This window comes from Durio zibethinus, chromosome 8, assembly GCF_047325235.1.
Source record: "Durio zibethinus cultivar Kanyao isolate XHJ-2024 chromosome 8, ASM4732523v1, whole genome shotgun sequence".
Taxonomy (NCBI): Eukaryota; Viridiplantae; Streptophyta; class Magnoliopsida; order Malvales; family Malvaceae; genus Durio; species Durio zibethinus.
Window position 1 is genome coordinate 1954075 of NC_143169.1, and position 17611 is coordinate 1971685.

General features: G+C 33.9%; 1 protein-coding gene across 34 annotated transcripts; it reads right to left on the reverse strand.

Moving 5' to 3' along the window:
• Positions 1-717: 717 nt before the first annotated feature.
• On the reverse strand, positions 718-17335 carry LOC111278837 (uncharacterized). 34 transcript variants are annotated; one of them, XM_089764554.1, is made up of 6 exons: positions 16823-17335; positions 15898-15919; positions 15791-15843; positions 15579-15621; positions 15435-15485; positions 884-1117 (listed from the first exon to the last, which is right to left on the reverse strand). In XM_089764554.1, the coding sequence occupies exons 2-6, from the start codon at positions 15901-15903 to the stop codon at positions 1007-1009; spliced, it is 264 nt and encodes an 87-aa protein (XP_089620680.1). In that variant the 5' UTR covers positions 15904-15919; positions 16823-17335; the 3' UTR covers positions 884-1006. The 34 variants fall into 34 exon arrangements, 33 of the variants coding, with proteins under 33 accessions (XP_022721239.1, XP_089620680.1, XP_089620679.1 ...); XM_089764553.1 differs by having other exon boundaries at positions 15898-15922; XM_089764550.1 differs by having other exon boundaries at positions 15898-15929; positions 16823-17334.
• Positions 17336-17611: the final 276 nt, after the last annotated feature.

Genomic DNA, 17611 nt, shown 5'->3' on the forward strand with positions numbered 1-17611 from the left:
TTATAAAACAAGAAATCTCCTTATCATGAATAAAAGAATTTTTTTGAAAATTCTTAGATACTACAGCTTCAAACTATACAAGCATATGTTTTAATTTAAACTCTCAAGTATCAACGAAAAAAAAAAAATAAAGCACAATTTTTTAATCAACCTAACCAATTAATTGCTTGAGCTGATAATCAAATTTGATTGTTTCATTAATACCAAAAAGGTAGAAATTGATATTCTTCTCCTTTTTATATGTATAGTGGTCCAGCTTCACTTGATTTGTTAGAATAATTAAGTTTTAAAAGTGATAAATGCAGTTAAGATAAATTAATTATTTATCAAATATTTAATCAAAATAATTGTCCAATTAAAGCTATGAATTGCCTAATTTTGGTTCAAAAACTTCACTTCACTTTTTGAGTGTATTCATAGCCATTATATTTACATGTTTTAGAAGTAATTTTCGTGTGCATTTGAATATGCACAAAAAGGCACAAAACTATGTGAAAAAGTATGTACAAACAAAATAAATTTCTATAGATCTAATCCACATGCTTATCCAATCCATATAATTAAGGAAAAAATTTAACTATTTGTCAAATAAGCAATGAGACATACCTTTTTCAAAGTTTTAAAATCATTAAGAGTCTACTTATCTGTCTTGATCTGTATACAGACTGATACATGTTGATTAGGATCCCAAGAACATTAAATAATCTTCTCAGAATATGAAGAAGGAGGATTGAAACATTCATAAGTAATTTAGGATATTAAAAAATCATAATCAAATGGTAATGATATCAAATGAAGTAAAAAAAAAAAAAAAGAATAAACACAATTCATAGCACCTCTAAATCCAACTGTATTCTCTTCCATTAACTTCTTTCTCCTGCATTCATAGAGAAAAAGTTGTTGACAATCATCATTGTTAATCTGTCAATAACCTAAAGTTTTCAATTCATGAATGAATGTCTACAAAATTTTGAAGCCAAAAGAGCCAAAATTTAACATAAAAAAATTAAAAGAAAACTGAAAAAAAAACAACCTCAAATAGAAACTCAACAAAATTCATCTCAGCGTATTTCCATTTTAAAAAACCTTTATGAGTGCAAGGTACATAAAGGTCATCCTAGCCTTGGCCAAAAAAAAACCCCATTAGTAACCAATCGCACCTAAAAACATAATAGTCTTTTCTAACGACCATACTGATAAAGCAACACAAACTTAAGAGTAAAATTGCATGAAATCCAATAATCCTCTTCAATCACTTGAAAAATAAGACCTTCTGCTTCATGAGAGAGCTTGGGGATAAATTCCTTCAAAATTGGAGCCATTTAGTGACAAACTATAACATTCCTTCAAATTTGGATCCTAGTTTCTAAGTCAGATTATAGTTGTTTAAGAAAAAATCTGAACAAAGCATCATGTAAAAGCTATTAAAAAGACAAAAGGGCTTTCGATTTCTCTTTTTCTTGCTGCCTTGTATATAGGGGTGTGGACAGAATGAATGGTAATATATAATACTATCTCAAAATAATTGCCCAAAGTTCCCAAAGTAAACTTCAAGGAGAAGAAACTGACTAAATAAAGCAAATAGCTAACTTAAAAGTTACTTTTAGATTAAACAATTAAGTAAAGTGATATGCTAGTTACAATGGGGAGAGTTTTCTCCCAATGAACCCAAGAAAAAGAAAAGTTAGGTCAATTTAAATTCTAATTATTACAATATTAATTCTATAGTCAACAATTCAGTAGTTAGATGCTAATTTTGACTTTATTTTTTCTTTTTATTGTTAAAACTAATTGCACTTACAGATTGCAACCTAACTTTTAAATTGTAAAATAACATTAGAGTTAAATGATTTGGTATATCTTGAATAGTTGTACTTGTTAGAGTTTGTTCTGCATAATTCTTGTTATTTCCATACCATTTACATAAGGTCATTGCCTCTTAGCACCAAAAGCAAGCAAGAGCCAAAGCTTTTCTTCACATGCATTTCCCAACAACCTTATGCCTCTTGTAAGTGTAAATATTTATGCTTTCCACTTGGTAAGCATCCTGACAATTGAAGATCCCAAAAGGCTAAAATATTAACTACTACATCCCTATCTCTATCTACTTTATGCCTTCTTTAACCATACAAATCAATAAATTTCAGTTAATAGCCTCTTAAAAAAGGTGTGACTTGTTGATCTTCTTATCAAATAGGTATATGTATCTTCTCCTCCCCACTTCCCCTTTTTTTCTTTATTCTTTTTTTTTTTTTTTTTTTTTTTTTTGCGTATGAATGTGCTTAATGTTTATAATGGTAACATGACTATCATCCATGCAACCTAATCTTAAATAATATTATCGTTACATTATTTTAAATAAAAATAAAATAATATGCAAACCTTGCAAAAATTAATTTAATCAAATTAAAAACCAAAAAAAATAACATTGAAAAATCATGTTAAACAATATAAATCATGTTCCACCAATCAATAGTGTCATAACGTCTATATCTAGAGATCTATCGCTAGACATTGACTTTTAAGAGTCGCCACCAATCTTTTTTATCTAGGTGCGATTGGCCACCTAAAGAATCTGTCCTTTTAGGGAACACCTAAGTTTAAGGGTCCCTAAAAGAATAGGTTCAGGTCTACTGACCAGAACAGAGTTCGGGAGTTCAGTTACGTGTGAGGAAGGTTATAGCACCCTTACAACGCCCATCAAAAGATGGTACATGCTTAAATTTGTGTTATCCAATGAGCCTTAAAATTTTACCAAGTAATTAATTATTAGAAATTATTCTCAATTGACTCTAATACTTTTAGCAGAAAATTGAGAAAATTCTCTCACCTCAAGAGTATACAAGAAAAACTACTGTTTCACTTGCAGAGGCTCCATTGTCAGATTATTTAACATAAAAAAATAAAAAGGAAGAAAAGAATGATTCAAGAATTATTCTTCTTGTGCAGGGAAAATTAATACTTTCAACTTTTCCTCAAAATTTTATTTTTTTGAAAATTTATTTTTAAGAAAAATTGATATTTTCAACTTTTTCCCAAAAATATTTTTTGGAAACTTTTATTTTCAAGGAAAATTGATACTTTCAACTTTTTTCAAAAATATTTTTTAGAAAATTATTTTCAAGGAAAATTGATACTTTCAACTTTCCTCAAAAATATTTTTTTAGAAAATTTAATCTCGAGAAAAATTGATACTTTCAACTTTTCCTCAAAAATCCCTTTGAAAATTTATCTTTAAGGAAAATTGATACTTTCAACTTTTTCCCAAAAATATTTTTTTTTGAAAACTTTAATTTCGAGAAAAATTGATACTTTCAACTTTTCCTCAAAATCTTTTTTTTTTTTGAAAATTTATTTTTAAGGAAAATTGATACTTTCAACTTTTTCTCAAAAATATTTTTTGAAAAACTTTAGCTTCGAGGAAAATTGATACTTTCAACTTTTCCTCAAAAAAACCTTTTTTTGAAAATTTATTTTTAAGGAAAATTGATACTTTTAATTTTTCCTCAAAAAAACCTTTTTTGAAAATTTATTTTTAAAGAAAATTGATACTTTCAACTTTTCCTCAAAAATATGTTTTTTCTTGAAATTATTATTTTTATTATTAACCAATGTTTTTAAATCATGAAAACATAAAATAAAATGAGTGAATAAATGACATGCTACAACCAAAAAAATCAAAACGGGAAAGAAAATATCTTATTAAAAATTGAGCTTAATCTCGGATCAAAACCAATTTAAGTCAACTTTCTGAATTAGGCCTAGATTGTTTCTTGAATGGATTCCAACCCAAGGCTTTGGTTTTGATTAGTGAATGGCTCGGGTTAAGGGTCTTGGGTGAGCCTGTCTTGAAGCTGGTTTTGCTAACTGTATTCCTCTCTATCATCACAAACATAGGATAGGCAGCTACCCTTTTTCGAATAAATGCAGAGATGTCTAGTGCTAACAACAATTCTGGAGGTGACACACAAACAGTCTCCACGTCCTTCTGAGCAAAGGGTGGCAGCAACTGACTGTTTTCAAAAAAATGGAAGGTGGCATTGGCAAGCCAGGTGGGAGTCGGAATAAAGGTTGCTGCTGTGGAGGAAGACCATTTGTTGACCCGTAGTAACCTTGCCAATATATAAGCATGGAAAGCCCACCGTTTGTGGTTGGAGCAGATGATGGCCTCCAGCCGCCAGCCTTGGCAGTTTCCCAAAGTTCTTCTGCATCAGAAGGCTGGAGAGATCCACGATTTCCAGCAATTGTAGCCGAAAGTAAAAGCGAGAGTGTACAGATCAAAAGTACCGCAACAACAATCGCTATCTTGGCGTAAATTCCCTTTAGTCCTCATTCTGTTTCTTGCCTCACATGCTGCCTATACAGCCCCAACCTCCGCATGGTTAGAAAAGGAAAAGATTCTTTCAGATCTAGAGATATTGCTATATTTCTGCGTTTCTCCAGTTGTGAGGGTGGTCGGTACTGTGTCATTAACCGAATCAATACCAGCCTGAGGCATTGCCATGGTTGTGATTGTAGCTGCAAACACTGGTGATTTGAACAAATAGCTGCTAGCAGCACGGTTTGATGCACAACTGATAGTGTATGATCGAAAGGCAATGCGGAAACCTGACCTTGAGAACTATTATCAGAATGGGAAGCCATCTGCTGGAGTCGCTTTAAAGAATGCGATGCTTCTATCAAGTGCACCATCTGCTCTCCTTTTGCATCAGCTTGGTTGCCAGGGGCCATGCTAGGGCCATTTAGATGAGCAAGTTTCAACAGAAAGGTTCTGATGCATCGGTATATTCCTTCTTTCTATTTCCTAATGAAAGGAAATCCAGATAAGTTCCGATTGGCATAGAAATCAGGATAGAAGGAAAAACTGCAAGCGTCCTTTGCTAGGCCAGACGACTTAAACACAGCAGTCTGACTCCGAACTCCAGCAACCGTATGGGACAAAGGGAGGCTCAGCGGGATGAAACCAATAAAAAGACTTGGAGCGCCCAATACATAAAGTATGTTCAAACGGAAGCCTGTCGTCACTAGATGATTTTCGTATGAACATATGATTACAGAAATGGACGATGGCCTCCGACTCTGAACCTTGGTGAAATGATAGAGCTGAGTCTAGCTTCAGGCTCAAAGATTCGAAAGACACTCGACTGAAAGGAGAGGGATGAAGCAAGGCAAAAAAAAAAGGAATGAAATGACTCCAGCGTAAGCGAGAAGGGATCGCCACCAAACGCTTTTCCAACTTAAACTCCAGCAGGAACTGGCCTTAGGACGATGGCAGAAATCGGGATGGCTGGGAATAAGATATATATGAAAAAAAACGTATCACAGGCTTAGTGAAACTGCCTCTCTCAAAGCTGCTATATTGGACTCCTATGCTTCTCTTAATGCAGTTATCCGTCTTGTCATCCTCTGATGGTTGTTTCCCACCAATTAGAGGCCTTGAGGGCCTAGTGGCGACGGTGCTTCCCCCTTTTTTTTTTCTTCTATTTTTCTTTTCCCTTTCCCCTCTCCTATTCGGATTCTTCTTCTCTCCTCTTCTCCTCCTATCCGGATTCCTCCTCTCTCTCAAACTGTGAATCCCTCTGATTTATAAAACCATGCTGTTTTTTATAGAGTTTCAGTTTAATTCCACTTAGTCATCAAATGCTAAAGATTAGCATCTAATTATCCTTTATGATCATCATCAAACTTAATCTCAATCTTCCTTTTTTTTTTAAATAATCAGATAATGAAGATAGAAAAAGAAAATAAACCATAAGTAGACCATAAGATAAAAATTTAAAAATGATAAATATGAAATAAAAATCTGAAATAAAAAATTTACAATCGAACTTAGTTCGGTTTCAATTGACAAAGGACCCCGGACAAAATGGGGTGTCTACAGCTGCCCCTCTTTGCACATTTTCTATGAAACAGAAATTGTGCAAAGACGTAGACACCCATTCAAGACTCAACTGGATTAATTTTTTTTACCTTTTTTTTTTTAAATTTTGATCAAAGCTCCTCTAAGCAGAGGCTCAACGACTTTGAGAAACATAAACAAAGCTCTCTTAAACAGAGGTAATTTTTTTTGTTTTTTCTGTTTTTTTGTTTCTTTTTGTTTTTTTTTCAAAGCTCCTCTAAACAAAAGCTCAACGACTTTGGAAAGTAAATTGCTCCTCTAAACAGAGGCACCACGACTTTGAAAATTAAATTGCTCCTCTGCTCCTTTAAACAGAGGCACCACGACTTTGAAAAAGTAAATTGCTCCTCTAAACAGAGGCACCACGACTTTAGAAAGTAAATTGCTCCTCTAAACAGAAGCACCACGACTTTAGAAAAGTAAATTGCTCTTCTAAACAAAGGCACCACGACTTTGAAAAAAGTAAATTGCTCCTCTAAACAGAGGCACCACAACTTTGGAAAAGTAAATTACTCCTCTAAACAGAGGCACTACGACTTTGAAAAGTAAATTGCTCATTGACAATCATGTCCAAATGAGTTGAAAGTTGTGTTTGAAGGAATTTCAGGAGATTATGCCCAAAGGTCTTGTAAATCAACCCTGATACCAAAAGACATCATATTTTAAGGATTAAGAACTTACCTGAAAAGCCCTTTTTTTTCAATTTTGAAAATGTCTTCACATCTATCTTCTCTATGTGAGATCTTGGAACACCCCTGCTTCTTGAATTTATACACTATATTTTCCTAAAAGTAGTGTATGCTATGCAATGCATATGAATTTCAATGAATGCTATGCAAATGTTGGCCAATTAATTCCTATTCAATGTATGGTACTCAAGTTTCTCAAGCTTTTTTTTTCTTAGGCGTCAAGCCTTTTGATTCTTCAAAGATTCAATTACACTGCTCTCTTAAGATCGAACCAGTGTAGCTCTAATTGTCTTTTCCACTCACATTCTTCCTGTAAGAAATCTCTTCTCAAATTCAATGTCCTAATTGTTTAATTCATCAAATTATGTGCATGTACTATTCAAGCGACAATGCCACCATGATGCATGTAATGCAGATGTCTATGTAACAAAATTCTAAATAATTATGGAATATGGTCCTCAAGACCCTACCGTCTCACATTCTCCTTTGTTCAGTTTCTCAATACCTTAGAATAAGCTTCATCAATCGATCATCATTTGACCATCATTCAATGAACTTCTCAGCACTAACAAATTTCAAAACAAGTTTCATCCACCATCACTGGGTCATTACTCATAGGTATCTCAGCATTAACCATTCCAAAACAAACTTTGTCCACTGATTGTTCTCATCATTCAATTATAACTTGCAAGTCATATCGACCAATTCATCTTTGTACTCATCACTTGGTTATACCACTTTTCAAAATTTTTCCCATCATATTCTTTATTTGGTCACATCATATATCCTTCCAAATCATCTCTTTTAGGTCTCTACCATTTCTTCATTTTGTCACCTCCATCATCTTAGATTTCTTTTCAAATGAATGCAAGACTCTTTTAAGCACATATCCATTCATTCATTATCATTTAAAATCTTAACAAATACAATGCAATCAAGCATTTTCTCAATTCATTCTAGGGGTATAACAATAAGAGAACACAAGGTAAATTATGGTAAAGATAATCAATGAAGATCTATTTTGGTACAAAACAAATGGGAAAGGAAATAAATTGGATACATGTCATTAGGATGGATGGTATGTCCAAATGATGAATATTCAGATAATTCTCAACATTAATCTAGGATTCTTTTTCAAAAACTCATTCCATTTACTGTTGAAGTCATCTTGAGCTTGGCAAACTCTGCCCCAGTCTTTGAGGGATCTTCAGATGTCTTTGGTCTTCCATTCATGTGAGCCATTTGACCTAGATCTTTTTCTGTCAAAATCAACCTTTCAGGTTTTCAATTTGAATCTCCTTTTTTCATTTTTTCATTTCTTCTTTCTTTTTTTTTTTTTTTTTGATCATCTTTTTTTCTTTTTTCTCATTTTTCATCCATTGTTGATATCTTTCATACATCAAACTTTAGAACAATGTAGCATGATTCCATTGCTTTATCATGAGCATACCTTCGTTCAACATATGATCATTCAAGTTGAGTATTCACACTTAATCCAAATGAACTTTTCAAGTTTGTAACGTAGGCCAAGGTGAAGGGTCATAAAAAATGGATATAATAGGCTCAAAACATGTATTAAAAAGGTTCAAAACCAAAGGATCATTTGATACAACTTGGCATTTTGTCCCCACATCGTTTCACTATTTTTTTTCTTCACACAAAGGATTCTCATTACCTTGCTCCAAATCATTTGTGGCATTTAATTTTTTTTTGCTTTTCTTTCTCTTTCCTTTTGTGGGTTTTTTTTTTTTTTCAAAAATTGCCCTCCAATGTAGAGGTTAATCCTTGGTTGGGGTTCTTTAGAAAAAAAAATCATAATAGGCTCAAAGAGGTAGCAATGAATGGTTTTTCAAATGGTAAAAGAAAGATTGTCATTTTTCATCTCAATTGTGAATACCTTTCTTGAACATCATCTATTGAACAAAGCTCATGAACTTGTATAAAAGATTGCACATCTTCAAGACATATCTATTTCACCTCCAGTAATAGCTTACTTTTTGCTCAAATCATCTTCTCATATTAATGTGGATGAGTTCTCAAAATTAAATCCCAGAATTATTGTTATCATTATCTAAATATTCATCATCCGAAATTTGAGAATGAGAATGTAAAGTTATGAAAGGTAACAGGGCATGGAATAATGGTCGAGTGAAAGAGAAAATGTAATGAAATGCATTAACTTGCCCTTATTAAGATGATAACAAGTGAAATCATATTGCAGAAAAGAAATCCTAACATTACTTTAAAAGAACTCTTAGAATGACAAGTGGCATTCAACTAGTTTTAACATCCTCTTTAAAATCATGCCCCTGGGCAACCAAGTGAAGGATTTTTATCTCGCCCCATTGATTCATTGTGACTTTTCATATTCTTGATCCTCAAACAAAATGATTGGGCTTTTCCTACCGAGTTTTAAAGATACAAGCTTGACCATTTGAGTAGCTGCTTCCATTATCATGCTCCCTGTTATAGTGCTTTTGGTAAAGGCAATCATGTCAACATTGAGATGAGATGCCAAAGAAATCATAACTTTCGGGCCCAATCCAGTCAAAATATTCAAGACATCTAAAAGAAAACCAACCTTCCTACATACGTTAGCCAACTCCAAACAGATGATATGTACCAACCCGGAAGGCTTAGTATTGCAGCACAATCTGTAACCAAAGCAAGAGCTACTTTTTAGGCTGTCATCAACAGTGGATACTTCCATAAAGTAATCAATCTAATGACCCTAAGTGATTCTTTAAGCACATAACTCTTAAATGTCTTTATAGGAGGAGAGATAACAACCTTTTACTTTGCATCTAAACCTTCAGCATGGTACGTATAGTACTCAAAACATCCAGCAACATCATCAATGTCCCAAGTTGCTTCATCAAGTAGTTTTCCGTAATCAATTGCTCAAGCTTTGCTAATTAAGATTTTTTCTCTGTTATCTTGGAAATGATGGCCCGTAAATACTTGGCACGAACAGTGTCAGAAGCTGAAGCTCATTCCATCCTTGATTAACCGTTGCACCTCATGCTTTAGAGTAGTGTAATTTTCAATGCAATGGCCAGCAACTCTATAGTGGTAGTCATAATGAGCTGTAGGATCATACCACTTAGGATGAGGTGATTTGAACAGGTTCACAGGCTTGCGGACAATCAAGTGGCCATGATAAAGCTCTCGGTATAGCTCCGTATAAGTCATGAGGATTGGATAGATATAAGTTTTTCTCGAATAGTCCATTGCTCTCGTGAACCACTTTTTAGGCTAATAGGATGAATTTAGGGTCTTGCAGGAGTTTGACTGTTAAGGCTGTATATGAGAGCTTTGAGGATAAAAATAGGCTGGTATATGGATGAATCAGGTGGTCATGGGGCTGGTTGGTATGGATAAGATGAAGTATTGTTCACAGTAGGATAGTATAGAGAGTAATCTGAGGGTAGATAGGGTTGATATCCCCTGAACCATCTATCAAAGCCTATAGCTTGAGTTTCAGTCTCTTTCTTCTTGGGTGCCTTTTTGGTTTCTTCTCCTTTCAGCTTGTCATTCTCAATGATTTCGCCTGGGATCACCATGTCAGCGAAATTTTTTGTGGCATTCCCTATCATCTCTTCATAATAGAGGGATTTCAAAGTATTGACAAATAATACGGTGGTTTCTTTTTCAATAAAAAAAGGTTGCACTTGAATGGCCATGTTCTTCCACCTATGGGCATATTCTTTGAATGATTCAATTGCTTTCTTATTTATATTGTGTAAAGAAAAATGATCAAGGGCCAAGTCTATTATATGCTGGTATCGACTAATGAAAGTATAAGCCATATCGCTCCAAGAACCAATACGATTCCTGTCCAACTGGACATACCACCTAGTAGTAGAGCCAGTGAGGTTGTCTTAAAATGCATGCATCAAGAGCTTTTCATTATTGGCATGGGCAGTCATTTTTCGATCATATATAGTAATGTAAATTTTTAGACACTTTGTATCATCGTATTTCTCAAACTTCAGCACCTTGAATTTTGGAAGAATAACCACATTAGGAAGTAAACAGGACCCAGCAGCATCAATTGAGCTATAAAAACTAACTCCCTCCACTGCTCGTAGCGTTTTCTCTAACATGTTCATCTTCTGTTAAGCTTTTGAGGCTTCTAAAGCCCCCTTCTCCTTAGGCCTCAACTTTTCTTCTAAATCATCCAAATTTGAGACTGATATTGGTTCTACTGTCTTTTCAGTAAAGATAAGAATTATCCTTGACTTGAAGCTGATGGCATTCTGAGATATGTGTACCCTACAGGATAGGTGAACCGCTGTGGTGGTAAACTTTGTGCAGATTAGGCTTGATGTGGCTCGAAACCAGGAGGGCACAATGGGTCATCCTCTTCCTATTGGCTAGCATTCTCCTCTATTGCCTTCCCATTGGTTAGCTTGTTCAAAGCCTCTAATATCTTATTCAACTATTCTTTTAACTTCTCTTGAGCTTTCTCTAATCTCTCGAAATGATTGGAATTTTCTTGTTCCATTTGCCTGGCTCGAACTCTTATGTTGTATTGGTGAGTGGAGTTGCTTGGTGGAGCTATCCTTGAACCTTTAGCACCACAATTATGATTAAAAATGCTATGTTATGCTTTATGTATGATGCTTTGATGCACAAATGAAATGTACATTTTTCTGAATGAAATCTAATATGAAATGGATGCAAATGATTGTGTTAAAACATGATCATGAAAGTAATGCAGATGCATACAATCAGACAAACAACATAGTTAGTTCCATGGATGAAATGAAAGTGATGCCGATGCATAATGTTACATATGATAATGAAAATGATGTACAAAGTTAAACAATCAAAATGATTAGATAAACACCATTTTTATGTCTTAATTTCAGGGTATATCTATCATTGGGTAGAAAAGGCTCTATCCTAGGTTTAAGCACTCTTAAGGTTCACTATATGCGGTTTTAAGGTCAAAGTCTAAAGGTCCTCAAATTATTCCTTACATCTTTGTCCATCACAAACTAGTAAGGCACCCTAATCCTCACCCATTACAGGCTACAAGCGAAAAAGGTTCAATTTGAGTGGGAGTATTTCGCTAGCCACTGCGAAGGCATTAGACCTCACGAAAGCAATAGGTACTTTACTCCCTCCTAGAGGGACGGAGCTCGGGTGTAGAGCTCATGTTATACACATGCATATGAATGACATAATTAACAAGGTAAATAAACACGAATGAATAATAACACATATATACAAAAAAGGTTCAATTTTATTAGGCTTTTGGATAACACAAATTATTTGCTGGCCTGACTCTCAAATTCTCCAGTAGAGTCGCCAAGCTGTCATAACGTCTAGATCCGGGGATCTATCGTTAGACATTGACTTTTAGGAGTCGCCACTAATCTTTTTTATCTAGGTGCGATTGGCCACCTAAAGAATCTGTCCTTTCAGGGAATACCTAAGTTTAAGGGTCCCTAAAAGAATAGGTTCAGGTCTATTGACCAGAACAGAGTTCGAGAGTTCAGTTACGTGTGAGGAAGGTTATAGCACCCTCATAACGCCCATCAAAAGATGGTACCTGCTTAAATTTGTGTTATCCAATGAGCCTTAAAATTTTATCAAGTAATTAATTATTAGAAATTATTCTCAATTGACTCTAATACTTTTAGCAGAAAATTGAGAAAATTCCCTCACCTCAAGAGTATGCAAGAAAAACTATTGTTTCACTTGCAGAGGCTCCATCGTCGGATTATTTAACATAAAAAAAAATAAAAAGGAAGAAAAGAATGATTGTTCTTCTACAGGAAAAATTGATACTTTCAACTTTTCCTCAAAAATTTATTTTTTTGAAAATTTATTTTTAAGGAAAATTGATTCTTTCAACTTTTTCCCAAAAATATTTTTTGGAAACTTTTATTTTCAAGAAAAATTGATACTTTCAACTTTTCTCAAAAATATATTTTAGAAAATTTATTTTCAAGGAAAATTGATTCTTTCAACTTTTCCTCAAAAATATTTTTTGGAAAGCTTATTTTCAAGGAAAATTGATACTTTCAACTTTTCTTCAAAAATCCCTTTGAAAATTTATCTTTAAGGAAAATTGATACTTTCAACTTTTCCTCAAAATTTTCAACTTTTCCCCAAACATATTTTTTTTTTAAAAAACTTTAATTTCGAGGAAAATTGATACTTTCAACTTTTCCTCAAAATCTTTTCTTTTTTTGAAAATTTATTTTTAAGGAAAATTGATACTTTCAACTTTTCCCCAAAAATATTTTTTGGAAAACTTTAGTTTCGAGGAAAATTGATACTTTTAACTTTTCCTCAAAAAAACCTTTTTTGAAAATTTATTTTTAAAGAAAATTGATACTTTCAACTTTTTCTCAAAAATATTTTTTTTCTTGAAATTATTATTTTTATTATTAACCAATGTTTTTAAATCATGAAAACATAAAATAAAATGAGTGAATAAATGACATGCTGCAACCAAAAAAATCAAAACGGGAAAGAAAATATCTTACTAAAAATTGAGCTTAATCCCGGATTAAAATCAATTTAAATCAACTTTCTGAATTAGGCCCAGATTGTTTCTTGAATGGATTCCAACCCAAGGCTTTGGTTTTGATTAGTGAATGGCTCGGGTTAAGGGTCTTGGGTGAGCCTGTCTTGAAGCTGGTTTTGCTAACTGTATTCCTCTCTATCATCACAAACATAAGATAGACAGCTATCCTTCTTCGAATAAATGCAGAGATGTCTAGTGCTAACATCAATTCTGGAGGTGACACACAAACAGTCTCCACGTCCTTCTGAGCAAAGGGTGGCAGCAACTGACTGTTTTCAAAAAAATGGAAGGTGGCATTGGCAAGCCAGGTGGGAGTCGGAATAAAGGTTGCTGCTGTGGAGGAAGACCATTTGTTGACCCGTAGTAACCTTGCCAATATATAAGCATGGAAAGCCCACCGTTTGTGGTTGAAGCAGATGATGGCCTCCAGTCGCCAGCCTTGGTAGTTTCCCAAAGTTCTTCTGCATCAGAAGGCTGGAGAGATCCACGATTTCCAGCAATTGTAGCCGAAAGTAAAAGCGAGAGTGTACAGATCAAAAGTACCGCAACAACAATCGCTCTCTTGGCGTAAATTCCCTTTAGTCCTCATTCTCTTCCTTGCCTCACATGCTGCCTATACAGCCCCAACCTCCGCATGGTTAGAAAAGGAAAACATTCTTTCAGATCTAGAGATATTGCTGTTTTTTTGCGTTTCTCCAGTTGTGAGGGTGGTCTGTACTGTGTCATTAACCGAATCAATACCAGCCTGAGGCATTGCCATGGTTGTGATTGTAGCTGCAAACGCTGGTGATTTGAATAAATAGCTGCTAGCAGCACGGTTTGATGCACAACTGACAGTGTATGATCGAAAGGCAATACGGAAACCTGACCTTGAGAACTATTATCAGAATGGGAAGCCATCTGCTGGAGTCGCTTTAAAGAATGCGATGTTTCTATCAAATGCACCATCTGCTCTCCTTTTGCATCAGCTTGGTTGCTAGGGGCCATGCTAGGGCCATTCAGATGAGCAAGTTTCAACAGAAAGGTTCTGATGCATCGGTATATTCCTTCTTTCTATTTCCTAATGAAAGGAAATCCAGATAAGTTTCGATTGGCATAGAAATCAGGATAGAAGAAAAAACTGCAAGCGCCCTTTGCTAGGCCAGACGACTTAAACACAGCAGTCTGACTCCAAACTCCAACAACCGTATAGGACAAAGGGAGGCTCAGCGGGATGAAACCAATAAAAAGACTTGGAGCGCCCAATACATAAAGTACGTTCGAACGGAAGCCTGTCGTCACTAGATGATTTTCGTATGAACATATGATTACAGAAATGGACGATGGCCTCCGACTCTGAACCTTGGTGAAATGATAGGACTGAGTCTAGCTTCAGGCTCGAAGATTCGAAAGACACTCGACTGAAAGGAGAGGGATGAAGCAAGGCGAAACAAAAAAGGAATGAAATGACTCCAGCGTAACCGAAAAGGGATCGCCACCAAACGCTTGTCCAACTTAAACTCCAGCAGGAACTGGCCTTAGGACGATGGCAGAAATCAGAATGGCTGGGAATAAGATATATATGAAAAAAACGTATCACAGGCTTGGTGAAACTGCCTCTCTCAAAGCTGCTATATTGGACTCCTATGCTTCTCTTAAGGCAGCTATCCGTCTTGTCATCCTCTGATGGTTGTTTCCCACCAATTAGAGGCCTTGAGGGCCTAGTGGCGACGGGGCTTCCCCCCTTTTTTTTCTTCTGTTTTTCTTTTCCATTCCCCCTCTCCTATTTGGATTTTTCTTCTCTCCTCTTCTCCTCCTATCCGGATTCCTCCTCTCCCTCAAACTGTGAATCCCCCTAATTTATAAAACCATGCTGTTTTTTATAGAGTTTCAGTTCAATTCCACTTAGTCATCAAATGCTAAAGATTAGCATCTAATTATCATTTCTGATCATCATCAAACTTAATCTCAATCTTTCTTTTTTTTTTTTAAATAATTAGATAATGAAAATAAAAAAAAAAAACCATAAGTAGACCATAAGATAAAAATTAAAAAATGATAAATATGAAATAAAAATCTGAAATAAAAAATTTACAATCGAACTTAATCGGTTTCAATTAACAAAGGACCCCAGACAAAATGAGATGTTTACAAATAGTAACAAAAAAAAATGCATAAGTATGCTTGGTAAACTTACTATCAGTCAAGAATTGGTCAACAGACTCAGGAGAACCATCTTTGAAGAGTTATATAGTTATATAGCCTTTTGACAGGGAAAACAAATAAACAAGATTTATGCAATTACACCATTAGAGAAACTTAAAACATATCCAAGAAGATCATACTTCTTTGAATCCACAACTTCATCAACATGCTGAATCAAAAGACAAAAATACAACAAAATACCCATCATCTAACATCATGTTTGGTAGGAAGAGAAAAAAACAAAGGGAAGGGAAAAAAATACATCAAATTTTGACAACCCAATTCCTATTTGCTTCCTTGACCTACTGCAATTAACAATGGAAATCAATTAACAATGGAAATCAATTTCTAGATGAATTAATAAAGATGAAAAAGAAAGAAGCAAACGTGGATAAGATTGGGATAGCAAACCTTTGAGACAAATGCCTATAAGTAGCAATTAAAGACAATAAAATCAATAGAATAATTAATTACAAAAGAGAATTGTAGTAACACTGATCCGAGTTGGCCCTTGTCATCTTGGAGGTCCCAAGGTAAAGGTCCTCTAAAGACACCTTCAGAAGATGAATCACATCCTCTCCCCACATTTGTCTTCTTTCCCGACTGCTACCACCTTGCAACAAATATTTTACACAAATTAAAAACAAAAAAAAAAAAAACATAACATTGAAAAAATATTATTCAATAGGAAAAAAAACGAAAACCACAAAAAATCCAAATCCCATTCAAAAATTCAACTTCATTAAACAAAATTGAAGTCTGTAACACCAAAATCATCCTAATGAAACCATAAAAAAACTAAACACACATTCAATTAAACAACAGAAAGAAGCAAAAAAAAAAATCTAAAAACGCATGATAAAAAAAGAAAACCAAAAGAAATAGGGAAGAACCCAAACACATATAAGTTCTCTGTGTTTTCTTTTTTGTTTTGTCACCATTTCCCATCAAGAAACAGAAAGGGTAAAGCCTAAACACAATCCTTGCAACACATTGGAGGCGAAGGAAAAGGCGGAAGCAGAGGCAAGCGGGGCAAAAACAACAAAGTCACATGGTAACATGGAGAAGCGAAAAAAGAGGAAGAAGGAAAAAAAAAAACGTCGCTTTCTTTCTCTCTATCACATTTTTTTTCCTCCCAGATCTACAAGAATGAAAAAGAATAACGACTAATGGAATAGTTTGCGTGAACACTGTTTTTAAAGAAAAATTGTGAGGACAGGCATCTGAAATTATTTTATAAAAGTGATTATATAAATTAATTAAATTAAATTTAAGATGAATAATATATTATACATTTTCAGCAATCTTTACGTCATCTGTACAATCAAACCGTTTTTCTTGACAATACCCTTGCAAATTGTTGATATCTTAACGTCTTCAAAGCGTCAATGCAAATTTCATATTTTTCCTGTTTGTTTTCCTTCTCTCTTAATCATTCTTAAGACTAGTGGACCACACATAACCCTCCGACGGGAAACAGGACAAATTGTGATATATTTTTTTTACCCTTCTCTCTAACTTGATATATCAAATCGAGCAACTACACACTGTTAGCATGTGACAAAGTTTGGTTTATTTGTTTATAGATCTCATATAAAGAATTTCAGATCTTGAAAGACACAGGAAGAAATAAAGAATGTACTAATTACATTGACTACCAGAATGTACTAATACAAGAAAATGTGATTTGTAATATAAATCCTTTAACTATGAGATCCAATGTACTATTCATGTTTTAACCCTAAAAGTTTCTTATAATTTAAATATAAGAATACTTGTAGAATCATTTAATTAAGTAAGCCATGATTTCAAAATGCTTAATTTATCTAATTGTATTCATATATTAAAAGAGAAAAAGATTAATTATATAATTTAGGAGAAGGGTCCTTGTGTTTATGGTAAACGGGAAACCAACATCATTTCTAGCCATAAATGTCATTGTGGCGTCTTTGTTTCATCTTATATCTTCAATGGAGGAACTTTAGAGTTACCTTTACTTACACAAAACATATTTTTCCAATTTCAGCTAATGATCATGACCTGGTAAACAAGCATCATTACTTTAACTAAGCCAAATTTTTATATTTATAAATTCTTTGGCAAACTATGATGAGCATCTTAAATAATAGAGATTTGGGGCACATGGATCAAAGAATTTTAAATATAATTTGATGATATAATATAAAAAATATATGAAATTATATAATTTAAAATTTTAATAAAAATTATATATAAATTTGATAAAAATTAAAAAAATATATTTTATATTTGACATATTGATAAGAATTATGATAT

Coding starts and splice junctions, on each gene's coding strand:
- LOC111278837 (XM_089764524.1), bottom strand. CDS start 16,264: ATGGGAAATGGTGACAAAACAAAAAAGAAAACACAGAGAACTTATATG. Junction 15,930..16,209: donor GAGAACTTATATGTGTTTGG/GTTCTTCCCTAT, acceptor ATTTGTTGCAAG/GTGGTAGCAGTCGGGAAAGA. Junction 15,486..15,578: donor TTGGGTTGTCAAAATTTGAT/GTATTTTTTTCC, acceptor CTTTTGATTCAG/CATGTTGATGAAGTTGTGGA.